General features: G+C 33.8%; 1 protein-coding gene across 1 annotated transcript in view; it reads left to right on the top strand.

Annotated features, from left to right (window-relative positions):
• Nucleotides 1–18,560, top strand: part of ZRANB3 (zinc finger RANBP2-type containing 3) — a gene marked incomplete at both ends in the record, with an annotated part of 159,661 nt that overhangs the window by 22,735 nt on the left and 118,366 nt on the right. The window contains one exon of the mRNA XM_084231578.1: nucleotides 14,822–14,840. Coding sequence (XP_084087704.1) covers nucleotides 14,822–14,840 — 19 coding nt within the window. The remainder of the gene's footprint in view (nucleotides 1–14,821; nucleotides 14,841–18,560) is intronic.

Genomic DNA, 18,560 nt, shown 5'->3' with positions numbered 1-18,560 from the left:
TTGATTTTAACCTGTCTTTTAAAATTGAATATATCACATCTTTGAAATTTTACAGTTTAGCCTTTTTTTATGTCATTTTTGCATTCTTAAATTATGAGAATTGTGGATATTTATATCTTCCACAGATGCATCAAACTGTAACAAGGGTCTGGTTTTATATATGAATAGATTTGGAACTTTTCCCTCCATGGTCAAAGTGTTTGATTTTTCCTGAATTAAACTTAGTTCTCAAACATATAATTCTAAGGTCAATTTCTGTGGCCAATGCTAGTTTATACTTATGTCAATCAAGGGAAATGTTCCGTTAATTTTTTTTAAAAAACAGAAGGAAAAACAAGGATAATTGACAATTGTAACCAAGACCTCTATAATTTTCAGAAATGACAAGAATATTGCAAGTTACCTATTAGGTAACTTAGAATTTGTAATTACTTATATTATCCTCCCTTAACATTATTTTAAATGTTTAATGTACATCTTTTCAAATACATAGCAAAAGTAGAATGATGTAATGAACTTCATATAACCATCAGCTTCAATAGTTACCAACCCAATGGCTTTTAGTTTTTTTTCTATTTTTAGCAGATTGCTAAGTTTTCTAATAAAACTATCAGACAAAAACTTAAAAAGAAAAAAAAAATAGTTACCAACCCAAATAGATCCTCCCAAGCATTATCCCTCCAGGGAATTTCTTTTAAGCAAATCGTAGAATTTAAATACTAGGTGTATTTGATTGTATGTACTTAGTTAGTTATATGGAATCATAACTGTAGATTATTTCTATAATTGGTTGCAGCCCTTTGGAACAAATTGTTCAGGTAATCTTTGTCATCATTTACAGGAAAGTAGGAGCTTGTGATCAACCAAACTAAGGAAGATTCTTGTACTTTTAGATTTGCTAGAGAAAGTATCTGTTAGGGTCATTAGTGTTTTACTCAGTCCTTTAAATGTTTTTTAGTGGCACAGCAATTTGCTCGTATGTATGTACAAGTATATTTATCTGAAGATTGAATACCTTAAAATAATTAATGTTTTTATTTTAAATTATTGCCTTTTAATTTGAACTCATACAATTCAGTCTTTTCCAGGCTGGAATGTTTATTGAATTTTTACTTTGCCTAGAGACTCTGCTTACTGATTTACATGTTTTAAATTATTTAATCCTTCTTAAAACTTTGAAACATACACTAGCTAAATTTTGCTAATGAATAAACTGGGCTCAATGAATTTAATGTTTCTTAGCCAGAAAATGGCAGAACTCCTATTTGAATAAGTTGTTTGACTTTAGAACTAATGTCTTTTTCATCATACCCTGATGCCAAAGAACAAATTCAGAGCAGTCTGGCTAGTCCAAGTACAGTATTTCAAGTTAATAAGTTCACAATTTTAGACCCATACTTGGGTCTGATCTATGGTACTGATCTATAATACCATAATCTATTATTATATTAATATTGATTACTGACAGCAAAAAATCTACTATATGTTCTTGTTACCAAACCTAGTTTATAGGTATTTTGTTTAGTGTTTATTTGGTTATGAAGGTCAAACCTGTCATTCCTATTCATAATATAATTTATAAATAATGTATGCATGAAATATCCAGGAGTGATGAACATCATCATATAAATTTCTTGTGCTCATCTTTAATGGGAATGTAGACCTCATCAATCATTTTTCAAGCCTGTTCTCTATCACCAGCTAATAGAATTTTCTGTGATGAAGGAAATGTTCTTTATCTTTCACTGTCTAATACAGTACCTGCTGGCTACTACTATGGCTGTTTAGAACTTCAAATGTGCCTAGTGTGACTGAAGGACTGAATTTTTAAATTTAATTTAATTTAAATCTAATTTGCCTAGTGGTTAGTATAATGGACATCACAGCTCTGTGGAATAATAATTAGTATTTGATATGATTTATATGTGATAAAAATACATCTTTTTAAAGGCAAAAATAGAATACCTAATTGAATTTGATCCTGAGAATCTTATTGGGGCAAGGAGTATAATTTATTAAATTCGTACCTACTACCTTTGAAGAAAATGAGAAATAGGGCCTCCCTGGTGGCGCAGGATTTAAAGACAGCGCTATCAAGCTATCACCAGCCACTGTAGCACTCACGAGTTTGATCCCCAATCTTTGATCCCCAGCAGACCAGGGAGCAACCCACATGGTGCAGCAGACCTCTCCTGTCTCCCCCGCTGCCCCCCTCAGCTGTGTGTTTCAGTAGATCTGCCTGTTCTACTCCCCTCTCTCTCTGGTGAATCCTCTCACCCCCGCTCCTCGCACCTCTGGTTTACACCCCAGTTCTTGTATGCATAAATGAATAAAATAAATCTTCAAACTGTCTCAAAAATTTTACAAGCATCTCAAGAACTCATAACCAGTTTTAATGTTTGGGGCATCTGAGTTTTTGCATGGGTAACCCTCACCCAAAATTACCTTTACTTGCCAAATTCATTTAGTATTTTTTATTTGATTGTGAGAATTTGAAAATTCCACCATAGGATAAGCCTATGTGTCCCATCTTTAACCAACTGCTTATTTAACTCAGATTTATGTCAAGTTCTTATGTTCCAGTGATTTCATTCCTCCTTATCTACAGAGGCTACTTTGTGATCTGCCTCAGTTTAACTAGACTTTCCATAGTTCCAGCCCTAGATGCATAGGTTAGAATTTGGATTTTGATATACTCTTCCCAGCTGTAAACTAATCAAAGTCTACTATTTTACCCAAAGATATCTTCATGGAGCTGGGGAGAAATAAGTACATCTTGGTAACTTCTTCATTCTAACATCTTCCTACGACTTTCTAAATTTTAAGGCAAGAAGATTATTTCATCTTAAAAATTACTTGAGTACACAGAACATGTTGACTTTTTAAATTTTTAATTAATCTCAATAATTTGAATTGTAAGTATGTCATGCTGACATGCTTATCTCTAATAATGGTTCATTGTTAAAATACTTTTTAAAAGATTTATTGAAATATAATTTACATGTAGCTAAAATATCTTTTTAAAGTATGTAGGTTAGTGTGTCTGGACAAATTTATGCAATCTGATATAATCATCATCATCTACTTCTAGATGGAAGTAGAGACCTATCACCCTAGGAAGTTTCTTTGTGTCTCTTTGTAATCAGTTCTCTCCATCATTTTCTAGCACTTGGTAAAACTGATCTGATTTCTGTCTCTGTAATTTTTTTTTCTAAACTACATATAACTAAATCATATAGAATGAGTATTTTCTCTCTGGATTCTTTCACAATTCCTTCTAAGTACGTCTTCATTTGTTGAATGTATCATTCCTTTTTATTGATGAATAATATTCCATTCTATGGATATTTACAAGTTGTTTATCAACATATTAATGGACATTTGGAATTGTTTATAGTTTTTCATGATTGTAGATAAAACTGTAAACATTTACATGCAGGTCTTTGTGTCAACATTTTTATTTCTCTTGGGTAAATACTTAGGAATAGGATTGCTAGGACATATGGTAAATGTATGTTTAATTTTATATAGATTGCTGTTGTGTCATTTTTTAAAGTAGGAAATTTTTTTCTTTCCTATCATAAATATATGAGGTTTCTAGTTACTCCAAATCCTTGGCTACATTTTTGTCATATATCTTTTAGTTCAACCATTCTAGCAGATGTGTTATGGTATCTCATGGTGGCTTTAATTTGCAGTTTTCAGATGACTAATGATATTGAGCACATTTTGTGTGCATACTGATTGTGTGTGCATTTTTATTGGTAATATGTCTATTCAAATATTTTGCCCATCTTAATAATTGTATTCTTTTTATTATTGAATTTTAAGTTATTTGTATATCTGGACCAAGTCTTTTTTTTTAAAGATTTATTTATTTATGCATACAAGAGCTGGGGTGCAGGCCAGAGGTGCAAGGGGTGAGAGGATTCACCGAGACAGAGTGGGGAGCAGAACAGGCAGGCTGACTGAAATACACTGCTGAGCAGGTGAGACAGGAAGGTGGGCCAAGTCTTTTAAAAGCTATTACTTATTCTCCCAGCCTGTAATTTGTCTTAGCAGTACAGATGTTAATTTTTTTAAAGTACAGATGTTAATTTTGTTGAAGCCAATTTATCAACAGTTTGTCATAACTAAGGAAAAAACCTAACCCAAATCACAAAGATTTTTCTACAATTCATTTTTACCTACAATTTTAATATTTTTAATTCTTACTATCCTGCTATCCATTTCAACTTAGTATTTTTTATTATATGAGTTATGAGTTGAGAGTTTTGTTTTTGTTTTTATACATAGATGTCCAATTATTCATTATTCTAGCTTTATTCATGTAAAAAAAAACCACAAACTCCTTTGTACACTTTAATTACCTTGGTACATTTGTCAAAAATCCATTATGTGAGGCCTTATATCTCTACTTTCAGATCCATTTATCAATCCTTATGCAAATGCCATGTTCATTTTGATGATTGTATGTCTACATTAAGTTTTGAAATTGATTTATTTTTATTATGGGAAAGCTAGTATTGAGTTGAAATTTTTCTATCTCTGACTTCTTCCACTTGGTACAATGATTAAGACCCACTAGCCCAAGGGAATAAGATTAATTCCTATTTTATGTGACTACTGTTCATCAATGTGAATAAATATTCACACATTTTAATTTGGACTAAGCATACATATCTTTAGAACTTTTCATCTTGGGTCTTTTTGTCTTTTTATCTTTAGAGCGTATTACACATTAGGAACTCAGTAAATGTTTGTTGACCTGTATAGATTCAATTCTGTGGAATAATTGTTTATGGAGGTTTCTTGCACTGAACATAGTGAAAAAGTATATTGCTTGTCATATTCTTGCCATTAAGAAACCATAGTTTTCATAATAAAAAATGAATCTTTCTTTTTATAACTGGTTTGTTTTAACCCACGAAAAGGTCTTGGTTTTATTTTTACTTTTACTTTTTTTCCCAAAGTTTTTAATTTTAATTTTTATTTATATACTTTTTACATCGTTGTTCATTTTTAAAGAATGTTTGCTTCTCGAACCTTCCCCAGGTATAATCCCCAGAGAATTTCCTTCACCTTGCACCCATGCACCATCACCTCAGTCCCCTGTGCTCCTCCCTTCCTCCTCTGATCCCGCTCCCTCCTCCTCCATGCAGGATGTCTCTGGTTTATAATTGTCTATTTGTTTTGTTTTGCTTTATGTGTATATAATTTAAAGGTTTAACAGCTCTATAAGGCACTTTATGGAAAATAACTATCTCTTGGTATCCTCCAACCTTGCACTTTAAAATTTCTAATTCTTCAGAGCTAATATTTTCAATTCTTTAAGTCTTTTTTAAAAAAGATTTATTTTTATTTATTTATGCATATAAGAACTAGGATATAGGCCAGAGGTATGGATGTGAGAGGATTCACCAGAGACAGAGTGGGAATCAGGACAGGTGGATTGACTGAAATACACTGCTGCGGAGAGCAGTGGGTGAGACAGGGGAGATCTGCTGCACCATGTGGGTTAGCTCCCTGGCCAGGAATCCAACTCATGCTGGTGATAGCTTGATAGTGTTGAGATTTTAGTCCCTGTGCCACCAAGGGAGGCCCTCAATTCTTTAAATCTCTGAAGAATGTTTCACTCATTTACCTTATTTATTTATTCCCTCCTCCCCCTTTTCTTTTCATAGCCACTAATTTGGTCTTACACTCTAAAAGATTACTTTTGTTTTATTCCATTTGTTTTGTCTCTTGTAGCACATTAGTGAAATCATGCCTGACTTATTTCACTTAAAAAAATATCTCCTAGGTCCGTCCACGTTGTTGCAAATGATAGTATTTCATCTTTATATATATATTTTTTGTGTGTATCTGTGTATATTTCATTGTGTAATTGTGTATACATCTAAGATCTTCCTATCCCATCTTCTTTTAATGAGACCTTAGGTGTTTTCCAACTCTTGGTTTAAGTAAATAATGCTGTAGTAAACATGGGGGAGCATATATTTCTTCTAATTAGTGTGGTTGTTTTTGTTTTTGTTTTTTTTTTCATTCTTCAGGTGGGCAGAAATACCCAGAAATGGAATAACTGGATTGTATAGAGCTTAATTTTTTTTTACTTTTTTTTAAGATTTATTTATGAATACAGGAACTGGGGTTCAGGCCAGACGTGTGTGTGTGTGGGGGGGGGGGTTGGTGAGAGGATTCACCAGAAACAGAATGGAGAACAGAACAGGCAGATCGACTGAAATACACCGCTGAGGGGAGCAGCAGGCGAATCAGGAGAGGTCTGCTGCGCCATGTGGGTAGCTGCCTGGCCAGGCATAGAACTCATGCTGTAGTGGCTGTGGACAGCTTCATAGGTTGCGTCTTAACCCCTTGCGCCACAAGGGAAGCCCTGTATGGAACTTATTTTTCAATATCTTGAGGAATCTACATACTGGTCTTCATAATAGCTGCACCAATTTACATTCCCATCAGTAGTAGACAAGGGCTCCCTTCTCTCCACATTCTCCCCAACACTTACTGTTTCTTGTCTTTTAGTAATAGCCGTTCTCACAAGTGTGACCTGATAGTTCATTGTTATTTTGATTTTCATGACTCTAATAATGGGAGAAGATATATACCTTTTCATGTGCCTGTTGATATATTTTCTTTGGAAAAATGCCTGTTCAGATTAGAGGCTTTTATTTTGAATCCAGGTAATATTTTAATGGTTTTGCATGTCTTATTGCATATTTGGAAAATAGTGACTAGTTCCCTTTTCTGCCTTACAGCCTTTATCCTAAAGGACTTCAATATTACATTAGTAAGATTTAGTTTCCTTGTATTTACATGTTTGTCTCTTGCTCAGAGTAAGGACTTAACACTGTGTTTGCTGCTCAAAGGTTTATATGGTGAATGACAAAATAAATAAGTGTACTTGGTGGTTATGGAAATTAAAAAACATATATATGCTTGGCCTAATTTACTCCCACATCTTTACAAGTAGACATTGTATTAGAAATGTTCATGTTTTATTGATATAACTCAATATATTTAAAAACCTGACAAAAGGAATTCATAAACAAAAGGGTAGTGTCCTATTATGTTCTGAGAAATGCTCCAGATTTGTAACAAAACTATTTAACTTATTTCTCAAGCTATCAATATTTAAGTATCAGTGATGCACACGTGTTTATAAACAAAACAATTTAACACTGTAAATCATTTTTACTACTTACCAAAATCACTTTAGACTAGATTATACAGACCTGCCTTACTTCTTAGTTGCTTTTTGTATGAATTATATTTTTGTTTTTAATTCCAAAATATTCTAATGAATATTACTGTCTAATTAAGCCCTAAAAATTCTGCACTAATTGCTATAGGAATAATTAACTTTTTTGACTAACAGTTTTATAAACAAGAATAAGCAGTAGTGTGAAAGCTAATATGTGAAATAATGGCTCAGTGGGAATTATTATACATCCTGAAAACAATAATAATTCTCTCAAAACAGCTGAGATACACCTTTTTAAAGAACCCTCTAGGAGGATAGAGAAACTATTTCCTGTTTTACTCTTTATCAGTAAAAGTTATAGGGCAATTTTGTGCTAATGAAGTCAAACTAATGAAGCATAATATTTTTGAGATATTATAAGACTTTTGGGACTAGTGTAATTTTTTATTTAGCGCATTAACAGAAAAGGCAATTCTTTATGAAAATTCAAAGGATCTATTCATGTTATCCATATCTCACATACCTTGGAATGACTACAGATTTGTAAATTTTTCCTGTGTGAGTGGTGATGCATAATAGACAAAAAGAACTAAAACAAAACAAAATAGTAAATGTTATTTTAACTTGTTTTTCAAAGTCATGCATAGCAGCAGAAGCAGAATTGCTTCACACCTACTAAGGATGATAATAGAGTAGAAGGATAACATGAATAGGCTCTTAATGAACTAGTCTAAAGCCATTCCACTCCTGGACATCTTGTTAATGTTTTATGTAATGTATTAATTCCCTTTAATTATTAAGTCATTTGAGTTGTTTGATTCTTGAACATCATCTTTTTTTTTTTTTAAAGATTTATTTATTTATTTATACAAGCGCTGGGTACAGTCAGAAGCGCGGGAGGGTGAGAGAATTCACCAGAGCCAGAGCGGGGAACAGAACAGGCAGACTGACGAAATACACTGCTGAGGGAGCAGCGGGCGCAGCAGGAGAGGTCTACGTGCCATGTGGGACCCTCGCCTGGTGGCTGGGGATCGAACCGGTGCTATAGAGGCTGCGGGCAGATTTGCAGCCCAGAGCTCAACCGCTGCGCCACTGCGCCACCAGGGGAGGCCCTTGAACATCATCGTAATGGAAACTGTTTATAAAACCAATTTTTAGGGCCTCACTGGTGGCGCAAGGGATTAAGCACAGCTCTGTGAAGCTATCTGCAGCCTCTGCAGCACTAATTGGATCCATGGTTGGCCAGGGAGCTAAACCACATGGCACAGTGGACCTTTCCTGTCTTTCCCGCTGCTTCTGCTGCTCCCCTCAACAGTGTATTTCAGTAGATCTGCCTGTTCTGCTCCCCACTGTGTCTGTGGTGAATCCTCTCACCCCCTGCATATCTGGCCTGTACCCCAGTTCTTTATACATAAATGAATAAATCTTTTTTAAAAAGAGAAAACCCCAAAAGCAGTTTTTAGCCACATTTCCTTCCATTTATAGTGGCTAAATTTGAATTGCTGTCCTCTCTAGCTCACTCTTATCCATTGTCAATGTCTACTTACTGATAGTTAACATAGTTACTTAGTTTTTTAATTAAACAGAACTTGGGGCCTCCCCGGTGGCGCAGCGGTTGAGCGCTGGGTTGCGAGGATGCCCGCAGCCTCTGCAGCGCTGGTTCGATCCCAGGCTGCTCCGCGGCCACCGGAGGAGGGTCCCACATGGTGTGCAGACCTCTCCTGCCGCCCGCTGCTTCCCTCAGCAGTGTACTTCGGTCCTTCTGCCTGCTCTGCTCCCGGCTCTGGCTCTGGTGAATTCTCTCACCCTCCCGCGCTCCTGACTGTACCCAGTGCATGTATAAATAATAAATAAATAGATTTAAAAAAAAAAAAAGCTACAAAGAGCTGATGAGACTCAACAAAAACAAAGAAAATAATCTAGCCAAAAAATGGGCAGAAGAGCTAAAAAGAAACTTCTCTGAAGAGGAAATGTAAATGGCCAACAGGCATATGAAAAAATGTTCAATATCACTTGTAATCAGGGAAATGCAAATCAAAACTACCATGAGATACCATCTTACACCAGTGAGAATGGCACATATTAAAAAAACTAGCAACAACAAATGTTGGCGAGGGTGTGGAGAAAAAAGAACTCTCCTGCACTGTTGGTGGAAGTGCTTGTAGGCTTTCAATGACTCCCCCTAACACTTGGGATTAAGTTCAAATTCAATATTATTTTTCTAAGTAGTATTCCAAGAATGTTCATCTTCCAAGAAGCTTCACATCCAATAATGCAGGACTAGTGAATATGACTTATTATTATATAAATCTGAATATAAAAATCCCTTACCTTTAAGATATTTAAATGATATTTCCTTGAAAAAAAAATAAAAAAAAAAGCTTTATAAAAAAAAAAATTAAACAGAACTTGTCGTTGCCATCATACTAATACAGTTTTTATAATATCTTTCTCTTTGCAAAGTTCTACCTTACTTCATTTGATTACATCTCAGTTTACTTCAGTGCATCATTTCATGAAATACAGGAGACTAAGAGGCTAGTTATAGAGGTGTAGCTCTATTTCATCATATCCTCGCAAATAAGAGCAGTGCTTTTAAGTTTTTACAGAAATGAGGCCTACTGACTTGATATGCTACCAGAATAAATACTGTTGTTTTGTAGTTCTATTTTATAAAATTTTCTAATCCAGGGGTTAAGAATTACAGGCTCAAATCAATTGTTTAAATACTTTAGATATTTTTGTTATTGTTATCTAGGGCATAGTTAACTTTGGTTGCAAATATCAGTACAGGGTTATAATAACGCCAGGATAGCGAAGGAAAAAATCTCCCAAAGAGATTTTTAGTTGTAGTTCTGAAACATATGCTAAAAGTCTTAAATGCTTATATATAGTGGTACTTAAAGCTGTGAGAATGCGGGCCCCCCTGGTGGTGCAGGCAGTTGAACACCACACTGTGAAGCTGTCCCAGCCTCTGCAGCACGGGTTCAAAACCTTAAAGCAGTAAGGATTTGAGAGAGGCTTTCAACTTTGTACTGCCTAAATCATTTATATGTGATTATATGCCCAATGAAAAAAAAATAGATAATATTAAAGATTTGTTTTAAAAGCTTTTATCATGTTGAACTTTTATCATACTGAGCTTTTACAGTTTTAGAAAATTATTTTAAGACATTGCTGTGATGGGAACAATATGCTAAGATTTGATCTTCTAAACCTAGGGCCCCTGCTGCATGGTCTGTAGGGAAGAATAAGTGATATTTATTAAAGTAACATTAAGTTAATGTTGGCCAAATATACCATAGGAAAATATAGGTTGTGGTTCATTGGTGCTTGTGGACAGGTTATATATGAACATCCGTAAGGACAGTTGTTACCTTCCCTGATGTAATAGTTCACTTCTGAGCCAAAGCATGCATGATTGACTATGAAGATCCTGTGTTCAGGTATCAAGACCCGAATCCATTACTTTAGATTCAGACTCCAGCTTATTGCTTATCTTATATATGTTCATCTCACTGGATTCTCAGTATATTCAAAATATTCTCTTGGAGAGATTTGCTGTTTTCTTTTTGCAGACATGATTATTCAAAAAAGATATGGGTGTTAATTATAGAGAGGTAGTTTTTTTAATACAAAGAAATTGGAGGAAAACTTCAAGTTAAATAAAAATTGTTCAGTTCTGTGAGTCTTGGATTAGAAATTTAATTGGTGTATAAAATGTTTCTCAGAAAAGTATAATGCTGTTTAGTTTTTCACTTTCTATCTGTATGAGAATATGTGTTATAAATAGCAAGTCTCATGTGCATGCAAAGATATGGTTGGTGCAAGCACTAAAGTATATATGTCTTGATATATCATAAGTGGATGATTAATACAGGCAACATCAAGGTTTTGGAAACAACTCAGTGAAATTAAAAGTTTTAGTAAACCTACAGCCAAGCTGAATGAATTATTATTCAAGCAATTAACAATGAATTTGGAACAAGGAATATTATTTATTTTTTGTAACAGTGGAAATCTGAACTGCTTGTAAAATTCAGATAGAATTACACAGCTATTGGCACACTAAACCAGGTCTGGCAATTACAATCAATATTTTAATACAGGAAGTTTTCTTTGTAGCTATAGATTAAAGTCTCTATAACTCAGATCATATTTGCTATTTCCCAATGAGAGAAAAAGCTATTTTTTATTTCTACAGATAATTATGACTTAGGCAATCTTTTGTTTACAAAGTAGAATTTAGTTTCATTCAAATGTGGTATAAAATTTCTATGAAGTGACAAATTCAATTGACTATATTTTCCCCTTTAAAATTTTAGTTGCACATTGAGTTTTCTATCAATAATCCTTGTTTTTTTATTTTCTCTCACTATTGATCTATTGTTATTGCCCTAATTTTTAATCTTTTATTTATTTACTTTTTGCCACCAAAATTCCTTTATGATTACTCTATCAGTTATCACAATTTTTTACCACCTTCAACCTTAACTACTTTTGCATGATTCTTACAAGTTACCTCCTGTTAACTTACTTTGATAGGTCTTCAGTGCTCATCTTTTGAAACATCTTTGTGCTATTTGAGGTGAAATCATTTACTGTTGTGAATGGTTCTTAAACCCTGATCCTTCTTTTCCTCCTTGAATACTTCTGCTTTCTTTCTTTTGCTTTTTAAAATGACAATGTTTCCCAAGGTTTTAGCCATGAAGAATTTCCCCCTTCTTCCTACAATTTACACATGAGAATGCCATTTGCTTTTACTTCTTTTATTATCACATTGCACAGCTGCTTTTTCCTTTTTATTGTCTTGTCCTGATTCTCAGGTTCCTGATCCACGTTGATATCTGTCTACCAGATGTCACACTCATAGGGTCAGTAAGGTGTTTATTGGGCCATTTACACTATCTTGTCTTTTAAAATATCTTCACTCGACCCAATATTCCTGCCATTTACTACGTTCTCTTGTTTAGCTCTGCAAGGGTTATCCTTGAGACAGCAATCTACACCTATTGTGTCCTTTCCCTCTTTCCAGTTCTCCTTTGAACTTAACTCAAGTAAAGTGTTTGTCCCCTACCATTCTTTAATACTTGTTCTTTTCAGCTGGAAACAACCTAAGTGCTCCTCAAGATATGATTGGCTTAAAAAGTTGTGGTATGTATATACAATGGAATATTAGTCAGTTACAAGAAAAAAAAGATAAAATCCTGTCATTTACAACATGGATGGACTCAGAGCCTATTATATTTAGTGAAATAAGTTAGACAGATAAAGACAAACACCATTTGACATCAGTCATATGTACATGAAGAAACAAATGAACTAAATAAAGTAAAAATGAACTTTTAGACCGTTACTGGTTACCAGAAAAGAAAGGAGAATGATAAATTGGGTAAAAACAACCAGTTGGATGGTGGAGGTAAATGAAATAGATCTAAAAGACCATACATACCAAAGGTCAGTGAAACTAAGGATTTATTCTTTGAGCAGGTAAACAAAAATGATAAATTTCTAAGCAAATAAAGAAAAGAAGAGATAAAACACTGATAAACTGAATTAGAAATGCAAGGGGAAAAATTACTACAGATAGCATAGAACTATAAAAGAACATGAATTACTGTGAACAGTAAATAAATTCAATGACCTTGAAGAAAAGGGAAAAATTCTGAACAAACTAGTTTACCAAGACTAAACTAGAAAGAAACAGATGTTGATTAAACTGACTACAATCATGGAAATTGAAACAGTAATCAAAAACAGTAACCCCAAAACAAAAACCCAGGGCCAGGTAAATTTTATCAAACCTTTAAAGAAAAAAATACTCCCATCTTACTCTAATTACTTCTAAAAGTTTAAGAAGGGAGGATGTTCTCTCTATGTTTCATGTTGCCAGCATTGTCATAATTGTATGTCAAGGTATAAAACAATGAGGAAATAAAAGAGAAAAAACAGAAATAGGAACTTATTGCTGTCTACTTTTTATAATATTCCAGTATTTTTTAAGATTGTTTAGAAATCCCCTCTGTTAAGGGATTGCTTTTTCTCTTTGTGATTGACTCGCTGTAATGCACTTTCTCCTTATGATGCACTGTTCTGTACACACCCCTCATGATCCTGACTTGCTAATATCTCTTGGTTCTTTGCTTTTTCTTCTAAGGGCATCAGTTTATGCCCCTGTCCTCAGTTTGCCATGGATGGAATTTACTCCTGTTGGTTTCTAAGAAAGAACAGGGCAGAGAAAATTGAACAAAATAGTAGTAGAAACCAAAATTCAATTTGAAAATAGGCTTTCCATATATAATAAAACACATAATTATATTTATAACGTGCGTGCTAAGATGTAGCTGACATTTGCTTTCTTGCACTTTAATATAACATTTTTCTTACTTCTAGGGGAGACCAATTTTAAGGTTTAAGGTTAAGGAGGGAAGTCATTGATACAAGAAACTTGCCATTTAGCTGCAATTTTGAAGGGTCATAGTAGCTATCTTCTTGGGTGGGCAGTGGGAAATGGTACTTCTGAAGCTACAACACTCCCACATAACCATATGCCGTCGGCAGCTGGAGTGTCTTCTAAAATCAGCGCTGGCCTGTGTGCTCGTGCACACATAAACACCTCTCTCTTGTTTAGTACTTTAACATTGGTAAGCTATTTTGTGACAAGGTACTTAATTAGAACTTTAAAATAGTCAACTTTATTTTTTTGTTGTTGTTATTTTCTTACATTATTGTTTAATATTTTTAAAGATTTATTTTATTTATGCATACAAGAGCTGGGGTGTAGGCCAAAGGTGCAGTGGGTGAGAGGATTCACCAGAGACAGAGTGGGATGCAGAACAGGCAAATCTACTGAAATACACTGCTGAGGGGAGCAGCAGGCAAGACAGCTCCCTGGCTGGAGATCAAACTCATGCTGCAGTGGCTACCAATAGCTTCATAGTGCTGAGATTTAAAACCCCTTGCACAACCAGGAGACCCACATTATTACACAACCAGGAGACCCATGATTTTTGGGTAACATTTTATTTCTTTCCTCAGGTGTGATCCCTGTAGTTCTCCCACCACATCACCCATAAACTGTCACATTAGTCCCTGTGCTCTTCCTGCCCCTGTTTTTACCCCTCTCTCTCCTCCATTTTTGATATGTGCCTTAGATATGTGGTCAGGATGCAAGGTTTGTCTTTTTCCTCACCCTTTCTTCAGTTTCTCTGTTGCGCATGTAAGAGAAACCATTTGATATTTATCTTTTTCCTTCTGATTGACTTTGCTTAATATAATCCCTTCCAGCTCCATCCATATTGCTGCAATTATCATGAGGTTATCTTTTTAAATTGTTCAGTAATAATCCACTGTGTATATATACCACATCTTCCTGGTCCTTCATCTCTTTTGGGCATTTATGTTGTTTCCATATCTTAGTTATAATAAAATAATAAACAGTGCTGCAGTAAACATAGGAGTGCAAATTTCCTTTCAAATTAGTGTTTTTGTGTCTTTTGGGTAGATTCCTAGAAGTGGAATCGCTGGATCATATGGTAGATCCATTTTTAGTGTACAACTTTAATAATTAAGAAATTAATTTGATTCTATTTTTATTTTTTTCAGGTGTATGGTGGCTGATGAAGTAAGTATTTTCATGATTTTTATGCCTTTTATAAAACTTCACAACCAATTTTTAGTGACTTCTGTTTTACCATGTTCTTTTTGTCTTGCAATATATGTCTATATATGTCTGTATATGGTGAGAGGACAAAGAAGACAGGGAGGAAGTACCAAAAGACTAAAAACAAGAATGTTTGTGTGTGCATGTTCTAGCTTGTGTATGCACGGCATTGTATGCACACACACACATGCTGTGTGCACCTGAAACATGTTAGTATTAACATTAGTTACCCAAAATTCTATATTATTGTCCAAGGAAACATGACTGTGCTCTGAATTGTGGCCTTTGATGAAACGGAACACTTTTTTCACTTGTCATAATACTGCTTGCATAAAAGCCAAACTTTACAGATTTTGCTGTAAAGGTTGTTGTTAGTTGCTTCATGTAAGTATGAAACATAATGCTAAAATGGTATTTTATTATCACTAAACAGTTTGACACAGATAAGTGACATATACTTGCATTTATCTATATTAATGCTTTCTCAATGAAATTAAGGTTTTTGCTTATAAACTTTGATACTATTTACATATACTCTCAGAATAATGTAAATCAATAAAGTTCTGATTTTAATATCAGTTTAAGAAATTGGTGTTGTTTTTGTAATGTCTTTAAGAATAATAGAAAGCATACACTTTAAAATATATTAGATATGAGGAAAATAAATACCAAAATTTTAAAAAATGTTAAGTGGAACTATAAAAAATCCTCCCAATTAACTCTCAGTTTTAGTTACATATAAATTATCCAATGACTTATTGCGCATTGTATTCTTGAGGAAAAAAATGAATATTGACTATAACATGAATGGAAATGTTTGGCAAAGATTGAGAAAGGGTTTCTTGTTCAATGCTGATTTATAACCAGATAATTTTTTAGTTTCAACTTTTCATTCTGTGGATACTTGTTTAGACTAGATGTTATAATTAAAAACATGATCATTACCTGGGAAGAACTTTAACAATTAGATGTAGACATAGGACATAGACATTTGGGAAACAACAGCAATTTCTGCTTTGGAACAGGGTGAATTTCAAAAGACTTCATAAATTGAGTTCAAAGTAATGGAAAGAGGTTTACATTTTTATGCACTGAATGTGTTTTCACCAAATGTAAACTCTTCCTTCAAAATCTTAAAATTAGTTATAACCATTTTATAGAGTATATATAAAATATGTGTGATATTTGTAGGTGTATGTGTGTATTGGTAATTTTTTTTAAATAGACCAGTTTTATATTCAAAGGAAATATTTGCAAAGGATAACACCATCTTAATAGCCTCCACAAGAAATTCATGGGGTTGTGTGAGTTCTTTGTATATCTTTGTGATTGGTCCCTTATCAATTGTATGGAGTGCGAAGATTTTTTTCCCAATCAGTAGGGTGTCTCTTTGTTTTGGTTAATGTCTCTTTTGCTATACAGAAGCTTTTCAGTTTGATGTAATCCCAGGTGTTTATCTTTTCCTGTCTTGTAGTGTTTTACCTATATTTTCTTCTATATATTTTATGGTTTCAGGTCTTAATGTCCAGATCTTTTATGCATTTTGAGTTGATTTTTGTGCATGGTGAGAGGTAGTGGTCTAGTTACACAATGGATTACTATTCAGCAATCAAAAAAGATAAACTAATGCCATTCACAGCAACATGGGTGGAGCTAGAAGGAATTATGCTAGGTAAAGTAAGTCTGAAGAAAATGAAAATTCATGATGAAGATCTTTTTTTTTTTTAAGATTTATTTATTTATGCATACAAGAGCTGGGGTACAGACCAGAGAAGCAGGGGGTGAGAGGATTCACCAGAGACAGAGTGGGGAGCAGAACAGGCAGACTGACTGAAGTGCACTGCTGAAGGGAGCAGAGGGTGAGACAGGAAGGTCTGCCTCGCTATGTGGGTTGCTCCCTGGCCGGCTGGGGATTGAACTTGTGCTGCACAGGCTGCGGATTGCTTCATAGGTTGAGTCTTAACCCCTTCCACCACCAGGGAAGCCCCATGGGGAGGATGATCTTAACAGCTATGGAATACCATTGCTACTTTGCTCCTTGAAATAAATATCTGATCAGCACCTTAATCCTTCTTAACTTTTTTATTCTCCAGCAAATCCTTCTCTTCTCCTCAGTTACCATGAGACTAAGAATTATACAGAGCTCTTAGGCTTCAAGAGTGTTTCTTTATACCAATTGCTTTTCCTTATCTGTAATTATTTACAGTTGCTTTGCAACTTGTCACATGTTTAATGATTTGTTATCTTCTTTCAAAACCATTCTTCTTTTTAAATTTAAAGGAACCATTTGCTATTTCCTCAGTACTTACATAACAAAACTCTACTATTGTGTCTATTTACTTCTCTTTTTTCACCAGCATTTTAAATCCTCTGATTCTTTCACATCTTTTTGACTTTACAGGGTTTATTATGTTAAATCTTATGAATAATTATATCTTAGAGGAAAAAACTCCTCAACTTTAGTATTAAAAACAGGCTATAGGAATAAACAATATGATGTACAATTCTAAGATCATAGCTCACAATCACTAACCTCTGTTGAAATGGTAAAGTTGAAACACCGTTCTTAGTAATTTCTGAGCTAATGTAAATGAAAGTTAGTAAATTAAAAGTGTTGAAGTAGAAAGAACTTGTATATATGTAAATGATAAAAACTGGGTTGACCTTCATTTTATTTCCTAATTGTGCCCTACTTCTTATCACAAAATGGCAGTGAAGTCAGAGGAAGAGATGCAGTTTATAATTTGGAGGTCATCCACCTTTTTGATTTTAAATTAAAAGATACTTTGATGTGACAAATATTTGATTCCTCAAATAGCTAAAAGCCTTAAAGCAATTTTATATCTCTCTTATTGGACCTACTTACTTTTTTTTATTAGATGCTTAAATACCCACTTGGAGTATTGTGTAATTTAGCTGTCTGCTATGATTTTTCTTCCCTAGCTTTAGAAACAAATGTCTTCCTTCCCTGGCATTACTCCCCCTTCTTCTAGTACTTTTCCACTATTATCTTTTTTTCTGATTTGCTCAGACTTTGTGGAATTATATAATTTATCTACTGTATATCTGATAACTGTTAACTTAAACATTAATTTTAAATCATTAACATTGTTAGGATGATTTAAGTTCTGTTTAATTATTTCTAATTGAGTAATCATTTTGTAGTTCAATTATAAAACTATATTTCAGATAACCAACAAAGCTGCAACTTTTAGTAAAATTAACTTTGTAAACCTAGCTTAAATTGTTTTAATTACTCCTCCATCCATCCTCTTGGTTTAATACAATTAAATGTTTAAAGAACTATGTACTAAAAATATAGAAATTCTTTATGAATTCATATTTCTGAATTAATGGGATCCAAATGGGATCCAAACCACAATTTGTTGTCAAGCTTTTGCACTATTACCTTAGATGCCTTTTAATAATAATTATTCAATTACTGTGTCCTTGTTCTATTGTCCTTCAGCTGAAAATTTTAAGTTTTTTTAAAAGATTTTACCTGTGAAAAATAGTTTAACATTAATATAAACCAGGTAATTGAATTGAATATACATTAGGGGGAAAATGGTAAGCCTATATACTTCTAATTTGTTAAGTATTTAAAGGCTAGTATTCTTTGCAGAAACTTAGTTTTTAGAAAAGCTTTGTAATGTTAGTTTTTACTTAAGAGGTTGGGAT

Source organism: Talpa europaea (assembly GCF_964194135.1).
Source record: "Talpa europaea genome assembly, chromosome: 1".
In the NCBI taxonomy this organism is placed as follows: Eukaryota; Metazoa; Chordata; class Mammalia; order Eulipotyphla; family Talpidae; genus Talpa; species Talpa europaea.
Note: the sequence above shows the minus strand (reverse complement) of the source record. Positions and strands in the feature narration are given on the sequence as shown.